This window comes from Pleurodeles waltl, chromosome 6, assembly GCF_031143425.1.
Source record: "Pleurodeles waltl isolate 20211129_DDA chromosome 6, aPleWal1.hap1.20221129, whole genome shotgun sequence".
NCBI classification, from domain to species: Eukaryota; Metazoa; Chordata; class Amphibia; order Caudata; family Salamandridae; genus Pleurodeles; species Pleurodeles waltl.
The window spans coordinates 1,562,986,015-1,563,004,452 of NC_090445.1; the positions used below are offsets into that span (position 1 = coordinate 1,562,986,015).

At 44.9% G+C, this 18,438-nt stretch overlaps 1 protein-coding gene across 2 annotated transcripts in view; it reads left to right on the top strand.

Moving 5' to 3' along the window:
* Positions 1–18,438, top strand: part of LOC138301129 (tumor necrosis factor receptor superfamily member 1B-like) — a 209,659-nt gene that overhangs the window by 92,336 nt on the left and 98,885 nt on the right. For both annotated transcript variants that reach the window (XM_069241265.1, XM_069241266.1), the window contains exon 4: positions 11,607–11,762. In XM_069241265.1, the coding sequence (XP_069097366.1) occupies positions 11,607–11,762 (156 nt within the window). The remainder of the gene's footprint in view (positions 1–11,606; positions 11,763–18,438) is intronic.

Sequence of the window (18,438 nt, forward strand, 5' to 3'; positions counted from 1 at the left end):
TGTGTCAGTGAGGCGAATGCACTGTAGGAGATTCACCCTTGGTACAGCTGAATGAATAACAAGCGGGCAGCTATGTTGTTTCTGCTCATGCAGCACTCTTTTTGTGTGCCACTAGCACACCCATTCTATTTCTCTATTTATAGAAGCATATTTAAAAGCCTCTAGTCATTTTTTTGATGCTAAGGTGGCGTAAAAGTGTCTTTTCTGTCGCAAACAATTTACAAAGTGGTGCAATACATGCATTTCACCACTTTGTAGCCCTTTGAGCCACATTATGCCTGCGTCAGGTATAATGCATGCAAGGGGGCGTTCCGGCACTGGGAGGTCCGCACAGATGGCGCTGTGAAATTTAAAAGATTTCACTGTGCCATTTTTTACATTGTTTTTAACGCCTCGTCAGCTATGCTCCCATAGTAACATATGGACCTCCTTGCAATTTGCTGCACTAGCGTCAACATTTTTGATGCTATTGTAGCAAAGCGCCACAATAGCGTAAAAAATGATGATGCTGTTGTGCTAACGATTGAGATGGTGCACAGTATGATAAATACCCCGCAACCATAGTGTTGTTAGGTGCCAGTAAGGAAGCACAAGAAAAGTTGCACGTCATAGCAGATGCGCCACTTTTTCTATAATATGAGACTTCGGAGCATATTTAAAAAAACTGGCAATGCACTGTTTGCAGCACCACTGTACTTGCGCCTTTTACCACCGCCCTACCGCCACCATGTGTGCACCGTATTTAAAATACGCCGCACCGTGGCGCAGGATAGAGAGCAATAGTGTCATTTTTCATGACGCTATTGATGTACTCTGCAGGAGTAGCACCAAAATATTGGCGCTACTCCTGTAGAGTACATAGGGGCACATTATAATTAACGGAAGCCCTCTTTTAACGCCTGCTCTGAGCAGGCGTTAAAAGTGCCGTAAAAATGATGCTAGAAAATCTCTTCGATTTCCTTGCGCCATTTATTTGGCCTCCCTTACGGGGGAACGCCCCCTTTGCATACATTATGCCTGGCGCATGCATAGTGTAGCGCAAAGGATTGCAAAGTGGCGCAATGCATGCGCTGCACCACTTTGTAAATGTGACGCTAGGATTTTGGCCTCGTTGGGCCACATTAGCGTAAAATAAAATCACACTAATATGGTGCAAGGTGGGGCTATGGGATTATAAATATGCCCCTTTGTGTTCCCCTTGCTTCCTCAAGCAGAATGTGAATTTTTATTTGCAAAGCACCCTGGTAACTGCAGTAGAGCCCACACAACCTTTATAAAACTTCTCTCATTGGTGAGCACTGATGTTTAAGCTTTTCCCAAGCCCCCCATCACTTTTTGCTTCCTTTCCTGCTTTCCTTTTGTCATGTTCAATGTTGTAACAGATCTGCACCGAGCTCTTTATTTATGTGCACTTGTATCTACCAGCGCTTTATCGGTCTCTAGTGGTACGATGAGCACTTTACAGTTCAAAACATTCTTCCATATTAACCGCCAAATGTCATCTTTTCAGGATTTTTCACACAAATTCACATATTAAGGTCCTCCAGTGGTCATTGTAATTTTTACATGTATTTTTTTTTAATACTTATATCAAACTGAAGTTTAACAACGTACTGTTCCCTCAGTTCTCAACCCGCAGTTCATGATCCTTTTTTGTAGATGTGTAAGGTTCTGTGCCTTGGTTAAGGCCACTGGGAAACATCTTTCTGAGCCATTTGCGTACTTGATCCATGTCGTTAAGAAGGTCTCTTCAGTACTGCTTTGCTATAGCATAGCAATTATCGTTGTTTTTATTTCACACAAATGCTCAAGAATCAACTTCTGTAAACAATATGTGGCAGTTCTAACATATTTCAATTGGAGAGGACACTGCTAAATATAAAATGCAAAATAGTTTTTGCAGGTTATTCTTGTCATTATTTCATGGCTTTCTTCCAGAGTCCTTACAATATCTATAGTTGTTTGCCTGTTTACATGGCTTGTGGTGATTACATTTACAAAATCCCTTTTGTTGACCTTTCAACCAAGTTGTTCATATGTGTTTCTAAGGTGGTTTTTAGCTAATTTATCCTTCCATGTGATTTCAACCTCCTATATATCATTGTCTGATATTGACCACGTTTAACAAATATCTAGATCATCTTGAAATATTCTCCACTGCCTTTGTATAGTTCATAACATCAATTTGGGTGGAAATGCAGTTGCTGCCCAAATCAGTATTAAGAGGAAACTAGTAGTGTGGGCCCTTTATTTAAGTAATAATAATTTTTACTTCAATACCTTAGATTCCTCCTTATTTTGTTTCTCTGTTAAAAGAAACTCAATAAATGGATATCTCTCATCTATAAACCATGCTTTGTCCGTTTTCTTGTGTATTTGACATTACTCCTATTCTGTACAGTTTCTTTTCATTTAAAGGCATTCCCCATAGGAAACACACCATTTTAACTTGTGATCATAGTGACTTTCCACATGTAATTTATTATTGGTGGCTATCTGTTTTCTGTGAGTGTTGATTTACATTTCCCTACATGTGATTGTTATTGGTAGCTGTACCTTTTCGCTGTACCTTTTCTGTGCAGGAGCAGTTTCGAGTTCAATATATTATATATATATATATATATATATATATATATATATATATATATATATATATATATATTAGTATCCATATAAATTGGCTGTTGAGTTATTAGTGTTAGCAAATCACAAGTCATAAATGTTATCATTTGTTTTTTTTTCAAAGAATTCCATGAATTGATTTTGTGTACCACCTCAAATTATGAACAAAGCATCAGTGAAACACAAGCAGAAAATTAATTTCTCTAAATAGTTCTCATTTTCTTCAACATCTTGTGTACTTCAACTCAGCAACCTCTTTCTTCTACTAGTCCACATGGAGGTTGGCGAATAAGTTGCCCATGGCTGTGCCCACATCTGTTTATAGATTTGGTGGTTGAAAAGAAAGCTATTATTGGTAACGCAGGTCAGGATCATATCCAGTATCATACTGATGTGTTCATATTGGGTCACACTCTTCTGCTCTGCATGATGCCTCTTTATTCAGCAGCCCATCAACATTTGTTGAGGATTTCAGATCAGAACATTATCACTTTTTTACACAATATTACCGGAAATCCTACTATCTAAAAATTAATCATGAAAAGTTAAAGTATCTAAAAAATCAGGATACTCTTCAGTCAATATCAACAACCTTCTTCAACCCCTCTAAAATGTATTCTATTTCACACAGCTAAGGTTAGTCTTTAATGGAAGGCTAATATAGATACTTTATTGAGCCAGTATTCATTATTAGCATGAACAGAACATTTTGATATGTAGAAGATACATTTCATAACAGTCATAACAGTTTTCTCAAACCTTAGCATCTCCAGAGGGCCTGTAATAAAACAAAAAGGTGGAACGATCCTTAAAGAATATAGGGCCATATGTACGAACACATTTCCCATTGACACGGAATGGGTAAAACCCTTTGATACATCTGGCCCATAATTTCTTCACTAAGATAAACCATTTCAAATATAATTAAGTTAATCCTCTCCATAACTGTGCTGTGTTAGGACCTGTCATCATCATAAGTCTATGGTCTCTAATTGCCCGTTTGCATTTCCAGAACAAAGTTGAGTTCATTTTCAGTTTTTAAGCAGGGTCCAATGCCTTATTATGCATAGTCTTGTTGGGACAATTTGCCTTACATTTGATATTGAAAATAAACTTTTAAAGAATTCCTTTGTCAAAACATATTGTACCTCTGGGGACTAGTCTTTTATGACATTTGGGAACATGTTGTTTGCATTCTTACTTTTTAAACTGTACTTGAAGGAAATAGAGCACACATTCTGAATTCCTTAAGAAATTCTTGCCAGTGTGGTGCTCCTGCAGGAAACCCAATTGCTCAGCAGTCATTGCCCGTCCTACAACAAGGGGGGATTACACCCGAGTTTAACCCGCTGGCTATACTACCACCTCTCGGGGCACAGACAGCCTCTTGCACAAACGGCTCCCCTTGCTTGTCACAAGAACCCTTTGCGATGCCCTGGTCACTTCATCCTCATGAAAAATGATATGGAAGGTGTCCACTGGATGTTTGTCTCCAGCTACACCCCCCACCCTTCTGTCCCCTACACTGCAGGCACTTATACCCTTACTCCTTCAATCCCTCCCTGGCCCCACCCTCCTGGGGGATACTTCAATTCTGTGCTGGACCACCAGATGGACTCCAGCAATCCCTCTGCACACTGCACATATAGGGCAAGCATGGGCCTCTTCCTTGGCCCTGTCTGACACATAGCACCTGCTCCACCCCCAAACTAAAGAATACATGTTTTACTCCCACCCTCTTAACTCCTTTGCCTGGCTTAATTTTATTTTTATACCCTCCATGGATATGAGTAGGTTGATTGACGCCTGCATCCTCCCATGTGCACTGATGGACCATGCTCCAATTACCCTGGCCCTCAGGTCCTCTGGGCATCAGCAAATATGCCAATGGCACCTCACCACATGGTGGCTGACAGATTCTGACTTTGCAGATTTTCTCTGGACACAAATCTCTGACTACTTCAACACCAATACACACTCAGTCGACTCCCCTACCACTCTATTGGATGCCCTGAAGGCAACTTTTCATGGCCAGATAATATCTTACCATGCAGCTGCCAGGTCCCTCCGATTCAAGGGGGTACTGTCCCTCGAGCTCAAACTGCGCTCGGTGGAGGAGGCCTATGATGCAAATCCTAGCACCCAGCTGAGACACGCAGTGGACCTACAGAGGCCGGCGCTCCACCAGAAACAGCTGGACACTGCAGCCTTAGCATACCTTGCCTCACAAGGCAGGATCTGCGAAATAGGGGACAAGGTCATAAAGCTCCTCCATTAGCTGGCAGGCAGGGGCTTAGCCCTCCACCTGGTTCCCACCCTGGTGACGGAGCTGGGCCAGGAGGTGTCAGAGCCTCAGCTGATTGCGCAATAATTTGCCCATTATTTCACCCACCTCTAAGCCAACCACCCATTAACTGAGGCTGAACACCTCAATGCTACTGTGTAGGACTTACCACTCCCCAGACTGACTGACTGACATTGACAGACAGGGACTGGAGAAACCTATCACAGCTGTTGAAATCGCTGGGACTGATGGCTTTCCATTAGATGGCTATAAAATGTATACATTCCTCTTGCCCACTACTTGAACTGGCCCAAATCCACCTATATTACTCTCTAGATCTCTCACGAGGATATCAGGGCCATGACTCCATTCCAGTGGTCCTCTGGCCATTTTCAATACTTAGGAATGCATGATGCCTTTTCCCAACAACAGGCCTGGAACCTCTAAGTAGTGCCTCTAGTTGCCAGGGCCAAGAGGTATATGGCCCATTGGGCTATGCTCCCACTTAATGTGGTGGGCATTGAAGTGCTGTTCAAGATAGTTGTGCTGCCAAGATTTCTCTACATCTTGCACAATTACCCTAACCCCATACCACCCTTTTTCTTCAGCACACTACAATCAGATGTGGTATGCTTTATTTGGGCCAGAGGCCTCCCACGAATCTCCTTTTGCTAATGCTTGCTACACCCATATGATAGTGGACTGGGGTTCTCGGCTCCCCATTTACACTACTTGGCCAGCCACCTTCTCCCCATCACTGACTGGTGGATCTCGATGACCTCTCCATAGCAGTTGCGCTCTGCGAGTTGAACCTACAGGGTACAGTCAGCCTTCTTTACGGACGCATCCCCTCAAATCACCCACCTGCTTCCTGGTCTACTCTGCTTGGTTGGCATCAGTTTCTGCAATGGATCACGTGGCATGGGGGGCCGACAGCAATGACACCACTTTGGGTTAGCTCCTGGCTTAACCAAACAGCTGCCTTGGAGGGCCTTCGGGCATGGGACTTCATAGGCATGTCGATTGCAGGGGACATCTGGGCGGACATGTCTATGCGTACTTTTCTGCACCTTGCAGCTCTGTACGCTCTGTACAAGGTGCATTTCTGTTGTTTTTTACAGCTGTGACATGCCCTTGAAGCCTCCTTTGACTCCTCAGAACCCCTCCCCCAAAATGTCCCCCCCCTTGGAGGCACACCCGTTAGGATCACGGTTAGTCAGAAAGGGCATCTCCTGCCTCTAATGCTCACTAGTAAATAACACTGCAGACCCCAAGACAACTTTGAGGGAGAGGTGGGAGGGGTATTTAGGCCCGATGGATGATGAAGACTGGTTGGAGGCCAAAATAGCCCCTAGGACTTTGGCAATATCGATTAAACTCTGCCTCACCCAGTTGAAATATCTACACCGTGTGTGTCTACAGTCCCTCATGGCCCCACAGGATGAGAGGTACCCTATCACCACAATGCTGGTGGTGCCTATACCCAGCGAGCACCTTCTTTCTATGTGGTTCGGGAAAGCCTGGTTATCCAAACATACTGGGCACTAATCTGTACTACCTTCTCCCAGACTGTAAACAGGACAATCCCTCCTGACTCGAAGTTAGTTCTTTTAAGCCAACCTAATGCACGTAGGGGGGAATTGCCACACAAGACTGCTGGTTTGACTGGGCCTGATCATTGCAAAGGGAGAAATTGCCTGACACTGGCACTCTAGATTGGCCCTGTCATTTCTTGAATGGACTCGGGGAATGGACTTTGCCCCAGCAGCACAAAAAGTGTTTACAAATACAGGGGGTGCCTGGAGAAGCACTATTCGGTATGGGTCGATGTTTAACATATTCAGAGTCTTTGTCATCTGTGATTTAGCTCTTCCACTATATATTCCTGTATCTCCTCCAGCTGGGTATTGTGAGGTTTGGGTTTACTGCAGCACAGTTGTTCCTATGTTGTTTACCTTGTTTTATGTATCCTTTCTGAGCCTGGCCGTTTTTGCAGGGTCATCCCCAAACTTTTTGCCTCCTTCCTCCTATTTTTTTCTGACCTCTTGTTATTGGCTCTAGGACTCTGAGCACTTTATCACTGCTGATCAGTGATAAAGTGCAGGTGCTCTGCATTCTAACGTTGGTATGATTGGCTTACACCTAATTGGCACATTTAATTTACCTGTTAGTCTCTTGTACAGTGCTATCCCTATATCCAGGGCCTTTAAATTAAATACTACTAGTGAGCCTGCAGCTCTGCTTGCACCACCCACAGAAGTAGCCTTCCAAACCTGTCTCAGGCCTGCTGGAGCAGGGCCTGTGTGCGCAGTTTACTGCCACAGGGACCTGGCATCTAAATTTACTTGCCACATCCAGAACTCCCCTTTTACTGCATGTAAGTCACCCCTAAGGTAGGCACTAGCTAGCCCTATTGGCATGGTGCTATGTATGTAGAAGGCAGGACATGTGTCTGGTTGTGTGGCCTGTCCTGGTAGTGACAAACAGCCTATTTGGTTTCTCACTGCTGTGAGTGCTGCCTTGCTCATAGGATTGCCTTGGAAATGCCCTGCTTTGTGACTAGGGGGTATTGTCTGATTTATGAGGGGTAGTGTAGGCATGTTTGGTATGGTTGTAATTGTAGTGAGAAATGCTGCTTACTGGAGTAGGTGGATTTTTTATTACTGTTATAGAAATGCCACTTCTTGAAAGTGAGCATTTCTCTGTGCTTATGATTCTGGTGTTTTGCAGCTTGATTCCAATCCACATCTGGGGCAGAGTGATAGTTGGGCTTTGTGCTTTTATTTTCAGACAGCCTGTACACAGGGAGGGTGGAGGTGTCACAGAGGTGCATCTACATTTTGAATGGTCTTCCTGTTCTGAGACAAGGGGGAGGCGGGGCACACTTGCATTTGTAAAGGCTGTGCTCTGGCCTCACACAAAGGGCTTACTTATCCCCAACTGATGTCTGGAGCATGTGCTGGAGGAGAGAGGGGACATTCCTAGAACCAGTTGTAACTGGTTGGAACCTCCTGTGCCCCTCTTTCTAAGTGCTTTGTAAAACTAAGTATAAGTACAGGGGATTTTCCCCATGAAAAGGAGACGTAGAAACACTTTTTATCATGCTTGGAACTGGACACAGAATGCTGCTGGAGATACTCACCAGGAACTGCCTTGGACTGCTGCTGCTGTGCTGACCTGTGACCTGCTGGGTCAGTAGGAGGAACTGCCACTTTCTGCATCCCCTGTGTGCTGGCCTGTTGCTGGGCCCTACCGCCCTGTGCTCCATCTGTGTCCCTAGGGGCTGGGTACTGTGGCCCCTGCCCCCTGCAACTGTCTGCTTTTCAGTGCTAAGAGCGCGCTTTAATTGGGTGCCCCAGTGCATGAAGAGCGATGTATCATTTACTCTGGGAGTGCGAGTAGAACGCTTTTACTTTGATGGTTTACACACGTGAGGAGTGCTGCCTCCGCTTGGAAGAAGCTGCAGCACCGATGAAGTGGAACTCCGCTGTCTCACCTTTGAGTTGTCCAAACTGGACTGAGTGACGCCCGCTGCACCCCGTCCCCGTGTGCTACCTCAGGAGCCTGGGTAGCGCAGCTACAGGGGAAGTGATGCGCACCCCCGTCTGTGCTCATCTGCCGAGCTCCAGAGGCTGAGTTTGGCAATATTGGATTCTCCCCGAGGGGGAGAGCAGCATTCCTATAAGCCGCTGCAACCACACACATGTGGGCAGCGGCCTGCATGCTAGATCTCCCGGTCAGAGGGGATCCCAGCATAGGCCTCCCAGACACAGAGAGGAGGAGGGGTACTGCTGTGAAGGAGGATGCCTACTGGTAGGGCAGGAGGGATGAGATTCCTGCCGATCAAGCGGCCATCCTGTGATGAGACACACGATCTCCAGAAAGAAGGCGCTTTGCACAAAGGACAACACCTGTGCTGTGTGGATACAGATGGCTGCCATCTAGTCCCCCCTGTTTTCTCTTCTGCGAGGAAACCCAGGAGGGTTCCCCCTCCCCACGAGAGGAACAGGCCGCAGTTCTACCTCATGAGAACAGATACCGTATTCTTTTTAGTAGGATCACATGAGCTCCTTGGGGGGGACAGTGGGCAAGTTGATCCCACCTCCCCATTCTCGCTAGTAGGAGTGCAGGAGCCACTGCATTTCACCTACGGGGATGGGTTTTAACCCCCCTGGAATAATATAGGCGATGGTGCATTCATTATAAAGGCATGTGCATTTTTGGTGACTTTCCATTGTATGTGCCGCTAGGATGGATGGTTTATGACAGTGTCCTGGCATTTTGGGGTAACATGTTTACTAGAACATGTGCATTGGTGGTAACGTGTTCATTATGACATATGCATTTATGCTGATGTGTTTTTCATACCTTCCACCATATATATTCTGAGGTTCCTTTTATGGGCATTTTGGGATGATTTTATGAGAATGTGTTTTTATGACTTGCCATACATTTCTTGATGTTCCTGGTATGGGCATTTATGAGGATCTTGAGACGTGCATTATTGTAGTAATGTTTTCCTGACTACTGCTTATGTTGCAGAATAATGAGTAATATGTGTGTTATATGTGACTACTGCTGGTTTTTGCAGAGTAACACTACTGTGTAATGTTCTGAGAACTGCTTTTGTGGCAGGGTATTACATGTTGTTTGGTCTAATAATGTTGTGTACAATACAGTTTATTTTTCTATAACTTTGTGTTGTGTTTCATTTGTGGTGGGGATAGTGTGTCACATGTGTTGTGTGTGTTGTGCAATCGCATTACATATTGCCTCTGGTAGAGGCTTGACTGCTCGTACCAAGCTGCCAAGATGGTGAGCAGGGGTTATCTTGGGTGTGTAACTCCCTCGCCCTGACTAGAGTGAGTGGGTTCTCCCTGGCTTAGGTGCATACCCTAGCCAACCAGAAACCCCACTTCTAACAATCCTGAAAAATAATAATCTTGCCAGGATGTGACCAAATGTGTTAATTTTAATTTAGAGACATCGTCGTGCGCAGAGGTCTCCAAATTAAGATACTTACAAAGTTCTGTTAAAGCTGAGCCTGGACTCTTTTAGGCATGTAATTTGAAGACATCAGAGGGTTATTTAGAGTTTGGTAAAAAGGTGGATTTACTTTTCTGTCAAATCACGTAGTGCCCCTGATACACAGGGGAAAGTGTCCTGCACGTAGGATCATTCTTATTTTGCTTTGCATACTACCACTTTGGGAAAACATCAAACATAACACCTGTACTGCAAAGTTCAGCGCCTTCAGTTGGGCTGCTGCACTGGCCACTTCATGGAAGGCACCAAAGTCTCCACCACTCTAGATGAGATATCTGCATTTTGGTGGGTGAGCGTGGGCCACAAACTCCAGTGTCCTGGTGGGTCAACAGACCATCCACCATTGTGTTAGGCCTTCACACCTTTATCATCCCAGGATCTGCAAGAAAAAGGTTTATTATCTGTTAACAACTAGGGTTATCCCGTATAAGAGAATATTCTCCTCAGATTAGCACCATACCACTCTGCCGATTCAACTCTCCTTTGAAAGGTACCTACAAAGAAAGATTGAAGGCTGCAATCACCCAATATCTTCTTTTCTACGGGGACTCTCCACCTCTCATTAGTCATGGCTCCGTAGCATATTACACCCTGCACATCTGCACATCTTCAAAAACCCAAGGCCCTGTGAAATGGATTTTCAGTAACGTACTCGCAATACAAGACACCTAATACACAGAAATACCGACATTAAGGTTGTCTTCTCTCTTGTGTCGCTGTCTTGTTTCTTCCATCCCTACTGTTCTGTGCTGTCCAAACCATGCACTGTGCCAAAACAACGGAGGCGATAGTCATTCAAGAGAGAGGAGAGCAGTTTACGGCAGGAGGTTTGTGGCGAGGGCAGTAAATTGTGTCTGCTTCACATATCTTTTCACCCTCCTCCTGATGTGTGTGCGTAAGGCACATGCAGAGAAAACCTTGGGAGTCCATCGCCAGGAGCTCACGTGTGATAAGGCATCCCTCCACTTTACTGCATGCGTTATATTGCTTTACAAAGTTATTGCATCCACTACATCGACCTAACTGGTAAATTGCAAGGTATAGGCAAATAGCTGTGGGGTTACGAATAGTAATTATATTGTTACCTAGATGACATAGTGGTTAGCGATGCAGTGGATGCAATATTCTCGTAGGTCGACATTACCACCCTCGATGTGGTGGCATGCAGTCAGGTAACAATAGTTCCTGCATGCTTCCATGACATGCCCAAAATGTCACAAGCAGCCCGACTGCTGCCACAATGGCAGTTTGGCAGTCTGGCAGCCAAATTGAAAAGTTATGAGGAGGGCGGTAACAGTACATTTGTCAAAATTGATATCGGCTCCTCCCCAAGGGCTGTTTGGTTACCATGCGACGAAACTTAAAAAATGAGCCCTGCAAGACTTAACTCAGGTAGTTTTAGAAAAAGAGCGATGACGGATTAAACAGTTTCTGCCTGAGCTTGACCCGCTGAAAGGGGTACAATGTGTGCACACGTGAAGCCATTCCAAGAGTGTAAAGATGAGCCTGGCAGTTGTGTACTCATTTCTTACTCACAGGAAGGTGATGAAAAAAAATGTATTTGACCACAACTTTGGTGTATTTTCTTAACCCTAACGATGGCATGATCCACGGCTGGACTATTTGAACTCTGTATCTGTTCCTTTGCTTTCAGACTCTGGGCTTATAGAAACACAAGGATGCAATGCCTCTCACAATCGAATCTGTGGCTGTTCAGCTGGCAAATACTGCGCCTTTGAGTCGTTCACAAGCTGCCAGGTGTGCGCTGACCGGACCATCTGCCAGAAGGGCTTCGGAGTCTCTGTAGAAGGTAAACGCGGGCACACTTTTATTTGGGCATGGTGTAAATGTCTATGAATTTGATCTGCTCTGAATCTCCTACCAGGTACCCAGACTTGCAGGGGTCTGCTGGGGCTCTCCTTGTCATAATCAGAAAGGATGGTGTTATCCGGTGCGCTCTGTGGGTCACCCCACCGTACACCTCTGTGTGTACCAGCTATACCAGTGCCCTCTGTAGGTCATCCCACCGTACACCTCTGTGTGTGCCCGCTATACCAGTGCGCTCTGTGGGTCACCCCACCAGTACACCTCTGTGTGTGCCAGCTATACCAGTGCGCTCTGTGGGTCACCCCACCGTACACCTCTGTGTGTGCCAGCTATTCATGACTGCCAGCGCTCTATGGAGTGTGTTGTGAGTACTTCCCGAGACCATTGCTAAAATTGGTACCCTACAATGGAACGTGGTTGGTCAATTCAGACCCAGCTGTGCCCTGCAGCAGGGCCTCGGAGCCAGGGGTCCAAGAACAATTTTTAGAGTGGGGGGTGCAGGCCAGTGGCATCAGTCAGCTGAAAACCATGGAGGTTTTGCATAATTTCTGTGTTTTATAACGAGCTCGCAAAGTGTAGGACGAAAACCGCAGTTTGAAGGTGCAGTTTGACATACATGTTCCTAACTTTGTAGGCAAAATCTGGCTTGATTGCGTCTGGCCACTTAGAGTGAACCCATTCCACACTTAAATGGCATGCAAATGTTTAAAAAAACACAACAAACCCCGAATGCAGGACCACTACCAAAGCTTACATACAAAAGAGCAATATATTACTCAATATTTCTTCATGACCTACACCGATCTGATAATGATCTTGTGAATTCATCATCTAATTCTTCACAGTTTTCAACGGTGTCATAAGTATTTGTAGACCTCTGCAGCTCACAAAAACATGTTTGTGCCCATTTACTCTATGATGTGCCGAAATAGATCTGGACGCACTACGGTAATGTCTTTAGCAGTCAAACTATGTAAATCTGGAACACTGAACCACTTTGGGCCTCATTTAGAGTTTGGCAGAGGGGCTTACTCTGTCACAAACTTGACGGATATCCCGTCTGCCAAATTAAAATACAGGGGTGGCTCCTCCATAAGGGCGGAGGAGCGTCAACCTGCCCCCGCCAGCAGCGGCAGCTGCAAAATCTTTCAAAGAAAAGGATAATAAACTTTGTTTATAATCCTTTTCTTTGAAAGGGGCGGGGCCACGGGGGTGACGTGCACTGAGAGGGAGTGCCTTCACTGAGCATGTTTGTTTGGCTGGTCGGCTCGGGACGGCCAAACACACACGTGCTCAGGGCTCTGGGCTGGAGAGAGCCTGCACAGGCTCCCTGTCTACCTGGGAGCACCCCGGCTAGGCGCTCCCGGCCAATCCTGACACTGCTTTGAGCAGCGTCAGGATTAGCCTCAGGGCAGGCTGGGAGCCTGCGTTTGCAGCATCGGACGAAGGCGAGGAGAGGAACGGCTCGGTCGGGAACCAGGGTATATTTTTAATAAATGTTATTTTATTATTAATTCCTCCCATGTCACTCCTCCCTCCCGCGCACCGCCCCACTCCAGGAATCCCTGTGAGCCACGACTGTTGCAATCCCTTTATAGTCTATGGAACTTGTAATATGATGGATGGCATATCCATCACGTTTGTGACAGAGTAACCCCTCTGCCAAACTCTAAATCAGGCCTTAAATGTCATCACGAGAAAGGATCTCTTCTCCTTCTTCCAGATGCATGTTCAAGTCCCTCCTCCATCCATTGTATGGGTTGCAATTGGCCCGAGAAAGAATGGTTGAGTGATGGATTATGAAAGGAGCAGCACAGGGGAACATGTAGGGAGAGAGGGAGACGTCATACGCTGACTACTACTAAATCTATGAGCTCCCTATGATCCAAAGGATCACACCTATGGGGAAACTTCACATGCACCTTGTCACACTCACACATTCTTCATAAGTGAATAAAGGCCCTGTTATTACATACTTCATAGTTTTGCGAGGAAGAGAGAGTAGGTATAATGCACCACATTACTATAACCACCCACCACAAAACTTTAGGAGTGCCTTAGCTGGTAAAAAGAGCATGCTAAAAGGTGTACCCCTTTAAATAGACCCCTGTCACCCACACAGTGTAGTGCTGTTCTTAAAACAGCTGTTGCGTCAAGAATTTAGAAGTGTCCAAAAATATACGTGTCTTTTTCTAAGGTCTGATGCCCAGGTGATGTATAGTATTGTTTTGCAGGACACTTTGTTTTTAGCAAAGTCTGCTTACACCAGCTGTATGGTATGGATATAGAATTAAGCTTATTTTCAAGACACAGGATGGACAGAATAAAGAAGGGAGAGGGGGCGTAAGTTCCATTGATGCAGCTGGTGCACTGGCACCAGGGCCCGGAGCCCTGAGGGGCCAATCAAACCCTGATCACTGCTAAACCTTACTACCCAAAAAACAGTCAAAGGGGCCCTTTTCCTTGCATCCAGGGTCCATGGTATCCTTGCAGAGCTACTGAGGAGGACTGGAAATGTGCATATGTAGTTTGTGTTCTACTGTTTGTAACATTGTTATTATTGCATATATCATTTTGATTTTGGAGCTAGAATGGATAGTTTTGATAAAATGGTGGTCTTCTTGTGCCTGTGTGCCTAATAATCATTTGTTAGAATGGCATTTTTATTAGCATTTGCAGAATGTGTATAGCTGAAAAAAGATTATGTTTACTAAAGTATTTCAGATCTGTGTCTCTGCAGACCTTCCAACCCACGTGATGCCACCGTGTGTCACACATATCATTTCTCTTCGGATTGTGTCAACGTGAACAGCCGACATCACACCATGAAAGGCATGGTGAGATGGAAACCCCTAGGCACAGTCGATTTCCAACCTCTGAGTGAAGCCTCTACAGTGCTACCAACCACGGGGCGCCAGACATAGGACGCGGCCTCAGAAGCTTTTCAGAGGCCGTGATTAAAGTGTATAGGTAGTAGTTATTGCATCTGATAAATAATGATACCCCAGGGTGCGTTATTTATGGGTACAATAAATGGCACCTTTTCGAGTTTCTGGGGAATAACATGCAGATTTTAGTGTTTAATGTATCAAAATCCGCATGGTACGGTAAATACCGTACCCATTTACCTTGTTAAATTTTTGGAAGATTTAACCTGCAGAAGTTTATCGAAGGTTGAGGCATTGGATGCACTAAATACACCCAACTCGTGTGCGTAAACAGAAGCCGTTAGCCGTAGGAGGGTCTGGTAAAGCTGTACTGGGCTCTAATCTCCCGACTACCACTCTCTTGTGCCAGCCTCTTCCATGACTGGAAGGGCTGTGGTGGGCTCAAAGCCCCAGTCCATCCCCATTCCCTTCCCTCTTTCAGGCACAAGGTGAAAATGCCTTTAGGGTTGGCAGGTCTGCCTATGTGAGTTAATGTCATACAAACAATGTTGCATAACTTTTTTTTATTATTTAACTGTAGAGTATGCTGCATAGTTGTTCTGTGCTTGTTACATGCATCTTGTTTGATAATATGGCCTGCATTGCTCCAGCGTCTTTGATTAGATTAGACTATTACTAATTGTGCAACATTTCTTTGATATCCAGTAAATGGCCTGTAGGTGGCAGTGACTTATCAAAAATCACAATGCACACGGCCGCTAGCAGTGTCCATATCACTCCCAACGAGACATTCTTACTGATATCAGCCTGATGTCCACAGTTCTCAGTCCTAGCTATAAGCAGCTCTTTTCACACTGCACACCATAAATGAGACATATGTTGCACACAAAAACTACAGAAATGCACCATCCTGGAAATTGTAAACATCCTTACTTAGACTGGAAGAGTAATTAAAATGTGAAATGTAAACAGGAGGAGCATCCCTGTTTCCAGGCTGAGAAGGCAGCGTCTGTTTTTGCTGGATGCTGCGGTTGCCGGTGGTGTGGGGAAGAGGGGCTCCGTATTTACAGATAAGGTACTGAATACGGACTGTGTGCTACATATTGTTTTGCCATTTGCCGAATGATTTTTTGCTGCCAGCACTGCAGCACCCAATTAAGCAGCACTGCAGGTGTAGGTGGCGAAACACCTGTGGGCAGGGGAGCAGGGGCACGGGGGACGCCCTCTGTGAATAAACAAAAAAACGAAAACCACAAAAATCAAGAAGCAAACACTGGTGTCGAGAGTGTGTCGGTGTTTGCCCTGAAGTGAGATGTCCCCAAGCTGGGGGGCACTATGCCCTCACCACCCTTGCCCAGTGTTGGTCCTACGAAGCTCCCAGTAACCAAATTGAAAATAGGCTCACATCAAGCTACCGGTACTAGGGACATCAGAAAATCCAGCGGGTAGCCTTACTGAGAATTGCACGTAGCATTCTGAGGGGCTCCCTAGAAATGAGGAATTACATAGAGATTGTTATTTCAGATCCCTGGCCCCGTGGTCATTCCTCGTTTTGCTCCCTATTTTGCAACTCAAGATTCCACCTCCGTTAAACAGGTGGAGTTGAGTCTCCACATGAATACCGACCCAGCGCAGTTCGCAAACGACTCATAATTCTCATCATAATTAAAATTGGACTCGTAATCGAGATATAGATGAGATTTTAATGAATTGACTTTTTGATGAGGCTAAGTAAAAACACTCTATAACGCCAGGCTGTTCACTGAATTTAAGTAAATACTATTTCTGCAATTTCCATCGCAAGGGAACGATGTATAGCAATTTGTTCATTCTTGAGCTTTCTCTCATCAATAAAATCTACCAAAAACATCTACAGAAAAGGACAGATAATGATCCAAGCAAACAAAGCCACCCTCACAACGTTTGATCAACTATTTGCTTTTGATAAATTATTTGATCAACACAACGCTCAACAGATGGCAAGTCAAAGTCTAGTGGAAAATCAACAGGCTACCACATTTGCCTTGATGTAAAAGGAGTCTGAGTCAATGCTGGCTCAAAAACTGGGACGATTGCACCACCCTGGACAGCCAGAGATCCCTTCATCTGGCGAAGCAATGCAAACTTGCATAGTGATGAATCTAGGTATGGATAAAGCCAAGTCTACCAGCCTACCAATACCCCCATCATTTTCCTATTAGTGTTCATTACCAGTCTTTTCAGGTTTTTGCAAGAGTGAAGCTCCCCACCCATTCCCATCTAGCCTGCCTGTAACTCTCCTGGTATTTTTAAGACTGAATGAGCCTTGATGACAGTATCATGCCATGAAAATACTCACCCTTCCACCAAACTCAATGCCTTTGTGGGTGCCTTTCTAAATTGCAGATGTGTAGGTACTTAGGAATGCGGTGGAACTTACATAGGTGCAACCCGAAGCACAAAATAGGGCCTATAAAACCAGGTTATAATTCAATGAGGTTGGTTAAACGTAGATTACTACCATGTTGTATGGCAGTGGTCTTTGAAGAGATGAGTCTTCGATTCCTTGCTGAACTGCAGCAGGGTTGGTAAAATTCTGATGTCATTTGGGGGTGTTGTTTCAAATTTTGGATGAGTAGATAGAGGGGACCTGTCTTATGATCTTTTCCTTCTTGTTTTTCTTCATTTCAGTATAGGGCAATGTTGTGGCTCTTGGTTGAGGGATATGAAGGGGTCCAGTCTCTGGTGGCCTCGTAGGTCATGCATCTTCTCTTGGTCTGCCATTGTTACAGGGCCTTAGCCAACGGGGGCCTAGAAGGGCCAGGCAACCCACACAATGCTTGCCTCTTCCAAATGCCAATGGCAACAGGCAGAGATTATAGGTTAATGTCAAGGTCACTGTCAAGGGATAATATTATCACTTCCTTTACCTCAGAATATGCTCAGCATTCAAGTCAAAAGAAAAACCTTCACTGCATTATGAAGCAAACTTCAAACATCTTCCTTCGTTTTCAAAGGACAAGAGAAACTGCTCCTGCATGGACATCTACACAAATTAATGTGATATAGAGGATAATCAGAATTCTGCATGAGTCTCTGTAATGTATGCATCAGTGAAGTGCATGGTTTACTTGTCAACGCTCCCTTTTTCAAAGTGGAACGCGACCACGCCCATCTCTTTCTCTCTTTGTAGGAAAAATATTTACTGATTTACTGAGACCTTGCACCACCAAAAAGTCTGTTTACTTATTTACTTTACATTGCAGAAAGTATCTTGCACTGAAAAGGTGCCATTGTGTTAGTGCAAATAGCACCAAGTACTTCTTTGCACCACTTTGCATCAAGGGGGAGTTACAAGGGTTGTACTTGGGTGTTACAGTGCAAGCACCAACGCTTTCCAGACACAAACTCTCATCTACTAAGAAAGCAAAGACCAGTTTTTGAATAAACAAATAAGCCCTTTTTGAAGTAGGTACAAAGTTTGAGAAATTATGGTATTTCTCCCATTAGTTCACACATCGCATGTGTGCTGCACTGTACAGGAAACACACATCCAATGTGTGGAATTTTATAACTATTATCTAGCATAAGATGTAATGCCTTAAAGGAATACGCCCACTACAAACTCATGCTAGACATCACAGGCCTTTGCACCCAGTGCAAAGTTGTATGCCTGGCACTAAGCAGCCTGTTTGTGCAAAGGTGTAGGTGACCAGAGCAAGAACATCTCATTTTTAGCAACTATTGCTTTGCATTGCTTTCTCCCGCTTGTTCAACACAGTGCAGCAACTT